The sequence below is a fragment of the Sorex fumeus genome, unplaced genomic scaffold (assembly GCF_029834395.1).
Source record: "Sorex fumeus unplaced genomic scaffold, SorFum_2.1 ptg000029l, whole genome shotgun sequence".
Classification (NCBI taxonomy): domain Eukaryota; kingdom Metazoa; phylum Chordata; class Mammalia; order Eulipotyphla; family Soricidae; genus Sorex; species Sorex fumeus.
The window spans coordinates 5,733,160-5,739,159 of NW_026606086.1; the positions used below are offsets into that span (position 1 = coordinate 5,733,160).

A 6,000-nucleotide genomic window follows, 5' to 3' on the forward strand; every position below is an offset into this window, starting at 1 on the left:
GTTTGGGCTTGGTTTGATTTTGGTTGCACTATGCTTTGAGGTGTTGACTGAGCAGTGTATTCCAGGTAACTGTTAGCCACTAGATTGAAAAGATGAATAAGCTTTGTAGTGGCCTCGTCCTCAGGACAGACTTCAATTTAGTGATCAGGTCTGCTCTGGAAGACGTGATAAGGACTCTAGGAGAGGGTGGACGGGAAGGGGAAGGCACCTGGAGGAAGGATCCCTGAGCTGCCTTGAGAAGCAGGCCGGGTTGGCTTGCAGACCCTGGGGTGAAGGGGGTGTGGTGGAAAAGCCTTTCGCCGAAGGGACCAGAACACATAGGTGTTGCAGTATGGGAAAGTGAGCCCGGGCGTGGAGTGAGGTGAGGCCGCCAAGCCAAGCAGCCCCTGCTCAGGGCTTTTGGGCCAGATTCTGTGGGCTGCTCTGCGGAGAGCAAGGTAATGCCAGGTATGGCCTAAAAACTGTAAGGGGGAAGAATCACACTAGAAGGGTTGAGAAAGAAGGCTCAGAGTGTGAGGCTTCCCTGTGCCAGGCCCTGAGGGAACCCTGGTACTGTATCTACCAGCACCGAGCACCTGGACACCACCAGGTGTGGAGCACCCAAAAGCAAAAATGAATCACACAAAAGATACAACTAAGAGACCAAACTGATTTTTGTTGGGCCTTCTGTCAAGTACTCAGGTGAGTACTGGTCCCTCTGACTGCTACTTGGGGCCAAGTTTCCTCCCAACTGCTCAGGGGCAGAGAGAGAGCAGGACGGTCCATGCCAGGCTAGAGGGGGTGCCCTGACTCTGAGGCCTCAGACTGCATTACAACCTGTGAGGAACAGGAGTTCTAGAGACCAGACACTCTCACTCGCAAGGTAAAAAGAAATCACAGGCATCAAATGGGAGTGAGCAATCATTTATTTTCCCTAAAGCTAATCTGAGATCCTCTTGAATTCAATCTGTCGGGTCTATGACTTCTGGAGCAGCATACACAACAAGTGCACACATGCGAGCACATGTACATGCACACACATGCGCACACAGGCATGTACGCATGTATGCATGCACACAGATGCGCACATTTCCACCCCAGAACGGATTGGGAGGGCCGGGGAAAGCAACGGCTCTTGCCCGATGTGCCTCACCTCAAAGGGAGACCCCTGCCACGCAGTCAGTCCCTTCCAATCGGGCATGTGCAACGCTGCCCACCAATTAAGGAGGCTCAGCAGAGGGACAAGAGGAAACTCAGCAACGAAGTGACTCCCCCTATTTCACATCTCCTTTGAGACGGCCTGAGAGTGCTTACGGGAGGCCCAGGCTCACTCGCAGGCACTGCAGCACCCCTAAGCACAGAGGTGGGAGCAGTTCTGAGCACCAACACCCGAAAAACTAAAGAAACACAGACCTTAGAGGGAAAATTCTAATTTAACACAACAGGGTAAAAACAGCAATAACAAAACACGCTTTGCAGACAGACAGAGGGTTATGAGCATCAGCAGATCGAGTGCTTGAGGAAAATGAGACACAGACACGGACAAGCAAGCACGTTCGTCTCTGCTGTAACTACTGTGTGCATACCTCCTGGCAGAGCTTCCTCGGAGAGGCTCTCCAGCCCCGAGCTCCCTCCACCACCCCCAGCAAGCAACCTAGTTCCCTCCTCAGTAAGGAGCAATATTTGGGGGGGGGCGGGTGGAGCCTCTGAGTTAGGGTACTTCGCGTTATGTTTACAACAGTATCAAGGGTGGGGATATAGCTCAGCATAAAAGCACTTGCCATGCACGTGTGGAGCCCTGGGTGCATTCGCCAGCACTGCAAGGGAAAAAGGAAAATAAGCCACGGGCAAGTGCATGTCCACATAACTACATCGTGCGATTAATCTTTTCAGTGCAGAACAGACTCTAACACGAAGAATTAAATAACTCCTGTGACCATGACTGGATCATTTTAGGTCATTCAACAGCATTGCACATCTGGTAGCAGTGTATATTTAGAAAATGTTACCCCAGAGCATTGGGAATGAGAAACTGAAATTAGAAAAACATACGTAAAAGCAAGTGGGCTCAAACATTAAGTGAGGAAGCCCAGAGGGCTCAGCACCTCCCACGCTGCCCCCGCGAGCCGGTCCCACACAGACCACCCTTCCTCCCACACAGACCACCCTTCCTCTCCGGAACCCCTGCGCCCACTGTGGCCAGGGTTCCGAAGTACACAGGCACCTCTACAGAACTGCATGCCTGCCCAGATTCGTTTGATTCAATTCAAAATTTCACACCCCTTTATGATATCAAATCTCCAAGTACTAATATATCATAAAATTAGTTGCAAAAAGCTGAATCAGCATATACCATTAGTCCACAAAACAAAAAACATAACCCAGGAGAAATTTTAATTGCACTAGTTTGAAAATAAATCCATGTAACCGTTATTTTAAATAGAATGTTCATCTCTACCTCTTGGTGTTCTTCTTACTCTTCCTTGGAAGGAAAAAAGACATACCACAAAATTTATGAATGGCATTTCTAGTTATCTTAACTAAACAGATTAACAGATATTTGATAAAGTATATAAAAATGAAACCTAAGTAAAATTAAATCAGTGTTCAACATTTCACATATATACATGTGTGTATCTGTATATGTGTGTGTGTGCACGCATGCGTGTGCACGTGCACGCCCTATTTACTCCACATTTCTATTCTTTCTCCACCCTTCGCCCAGGATCCAGACTGTGGGCTGTCAGGGCCAGCGAGGTGAGGGCACTTACATGGGGACACGGCTCATAGCCTAAAACAAGCCATGGAGCTTTCTCTGGTGGTGGGGAGGGGAACCAGGGGCAGGGTCAGTGTCCCTGGCACCATCCATGCTCAGGGACTCTTCCTGGCTCTGTGCTCAAGGAACCTCACGCAGTACCGTGGGCAGGAGGCGAGGCAAGCACCTTAGCCCTGTGAGATGTTCCAGTCCCCAGGGAGCTTCTTGAGGCGCTGAGTAAACCGGGCCTTTGCTCTGCAGGGATCTCAAGACCAGAGCATCCGGCTGGCCTGAGCAAGTCTGGAAGCACCGAGGTTTGCAGACAGGGCTTCACTCGAGCAGACAAGTGCTCTAAGCCTCTGCCCTAAATTAGTATTCTTTCTTTAATTTTGTGGCAGTGCTCGGGGTACCATGTGATGCTGGGACTGGACCTGGGCCTCTTCATGCAAAGTATGTGCTTTTTTGAGCCATCCTCCCAGTCTCAACTTCCTTGAAATTTTTGTTCTCGGTTTTCACAAAGGCTTTTTGTTTGGTTTGGTTTCGAGCTTCCCCTGGTTGTGCTTGGGGTTTACTCCTGGCTCTGTGCTCAGAGATTACTCCTGGCAATGCTCAGGAGATTATATGCAGTGTTGGGGATAGAACCAGAGTTGGTCACATGCAAGGCAAGGACCTTCCTCTATACAATCTCTCTGGCCCCAAGAATTACTCAAAATTGGTCACACTGCACTATCTTTTATCACTCATCCTTTATTATGTTACAGTTATGATCATTACACGACTTCCCTCAATAACAAGAAACCCTTTCCACAACCATCCAGCCAGTGCAGGACCCTTCACTCACACCTACTTCTGGGTCACTGATCAGAGACTTGTTCCAGCCACAGGAACTGAATAACTCAACCTTCCCCTTCTGAACCTCCACCCTCACATTTTGTTCTCTCTTCCTTCCCTATTTAAATTCTTAAAATTCTCTCTACCTGAATTCAAATATTGATTATCTGACCCCAGACCAGGCTGCTTGTTTCACGGGGGGAAAAATGTATTCTTTGCTATGGTCCTAGCACCTAGAAAAATACTTAGGATTTGTTAACGCTTGATAAAAACTGAGTGTCTATTTTAGAAGAGATTGTTTTCAAAAGACTTGCACATTCCCTAGCCAAGACCCCTCAATTATATGTAAGCTCATGAAAAATGCAGAAAAGTTAGGGGAATTTCCCAAGCTTGCCTAAGAAGACACGGTATGGGGCTGGAGCGATAGCACAACAGGCAGGGCATTTGCCTTGCACACAGCCGAGCCGGGTTCGATTCCCAGCATCCCATATGGTCCCCTGACAAAGCCAGGGGTAATTCCTGAGTGCATGAGCCAGGAGAAACCCCTGTGCATCACCGGGTGTGACCCAAAAAGAAAAAGAAAAAAAAAAGCCATAGTACTAAAACTATAACCTGACTCCTGATTCGGTGATATTAAAACTATACCAATCAGCCCGTCCTTAAACTACTTGTTCTTATCTACATGTACGACTCTCTTGTATATTCAAAGCATAGAAAACATCCGTACGCTCTGCCACGGCCACAGCCCCCGAGAGCTGGCACCGTCCCCAGAGCCAACAGGAACCTGCAGGCCGCGTACCAGAGAGCGGCGCATCTGCATGAGCACGGCCATGAAGCAGTCGAAGCTGACCATCCCCTCCTGGCCCGACAGCAGCTTGCTCCTCTCCATGGAGCTCACGACCGCGGACGCCCCCAGTGCCATTTCTATCCACTCGAGGAGGTACCGCAGCGAGCCCCGCTGCGCCGCCAGCCCCAGCAGCAGCTCGGACGCCAGCCTGCGGCCCAAGGTGTCGGCCCCGGAGTTGGGAATCGTCACGCCCTTGAGAAACGTGGTCACTTGCGACAAGCAGTCCAGGCCCATGGGGGGGATCTTGCTCTCGTTGGCGAGGGAGAGCGGCGGCAGGGAGCTCACCACCTCGATGGCGGTGTGAATGACGTCGTTGCAGAGGCTGAGGCCGGGCCCCGACGCGGGCACCATCCAGCTCTGCCTGAGGAGCGCGAACAGGAGGCTCAGGCCCGTGCGGACCCCCATCTCGATGAGCGCATCTGTGCTGGAGCGCGGCCGCTCGCTCACGGAGTGGACGTCGGCCGCGCCGCAGCTGCTCTCCGGGGAGTGCTGCTGCTGCTTCACCTTGCCCTTGTCATGGTACTTATTGGACAGTGCGTAGAAGACGCGCTGCAGGACCAGCAGCCTCTTGCGCAGCGCCCCGGCGAACGGGGAGTCGGAGCAGACCATCTTGGCCAGCGCCAGCTGGCTGCTGAGCAGGGCTTCCAGGTAGTGGTCCTGCTCATCGCTGGACAGTGACTCGCGCTCAAAGTCTGGCAGCTGGGGTCCTTTGAGGCACAGAACTTGTTGGGGCAGGGGCACGACTTCCTTGTTGCTGACTAACTTGGAGTACAGCACCGAGACCCCCTCCCTGGTGGCAATGGACTCGCTGTCCTCCGTGATCCAGGAGCTGTTCAGGTGTTCAAGCCATTTCAGCTTCACGGGTGGAATCATAGTTGCCATGGTGACTCACTCATCGGCCATTAGTTCTACACGGAGAGAAAAAGAGGTCAGTGTTATGCATATGGGTCACAAATGCTTCTAAACGCCACACAAAAGATCCTTCCCCCTTACATTTTCAATAGTGATTCCAAACCAAAGACTAGATTTTAATCAACATTAACATGCCAGCGCCACTAGTTTAGCTTTGATAAAGAGACCATGGTTAGATGAAGTGTGTGAAGGGCATATGAAAATCCTCTGCACATTCTTCGCAAGATTCTTAAAAATCTAAAATTATACTAAGGGCCGGAGCGATAGTACAGCGGGTAGGGCGTCTGCCTTGCACGCAGCCAACCTGGGTTCGATCCCCGGCATCCCATATGGTCCCCCAAGCACCGCCAGGAGTAATTCCTGAGTGCAGGGCCAGGAATAACCCCTGAGCATCACTTGGTGTGACGCAAAAAGCAAATAATATTAATAATAAAAATTATACCAAAAGTTTAAAATTTGCTTTTTTGAAATAGAGATTTGAATATTTCTTCCTTTTCAGATTCTGGTCCTCTAATGGTCTAATTTTGGGGTCTGCATTCTGATTTCTACCTCCAACCCACACTACCTCCCCGCACTCCAAAGTAACACAATCACCCCAACCACCCCAACTAGATAACAGACACCTTAAACAAAACACTCAAAACTAAATTTCTGACCTACCAATACCCAAACTTGT

At 50.3% G+C, this 6,000-nt stretch overlaps 1 protein-coding gene across 1 annotated transcript in view; it reads right to left on the minus strand.

Moving 5' to 3' along the window:
* HERC1 (HECT and RLD domain containing E3 ubiquitin protein ligase family member 1) overlaps positions 1 to 5,309 on the minus strand; it is a 161,069-nt gene extending 155,760 nt beyond the window's left edge. Inside the window, exon 1 of the mRNA XM_056115813.1 lies at positions 4,365 to 5,309. Coding sequence (XP_055971788.1) covers positions 4,365 to 5,294 — 930 coding nt within the window. The 5' untranslated portion in view covers positions 5,295 to 5,309. The remainder of the gene's footprint in view (positions 1 to 4,364) is intronic.
* Between the last annotated feature and the right edge of the window lie 691 nt (positions 5,310 to 6,000).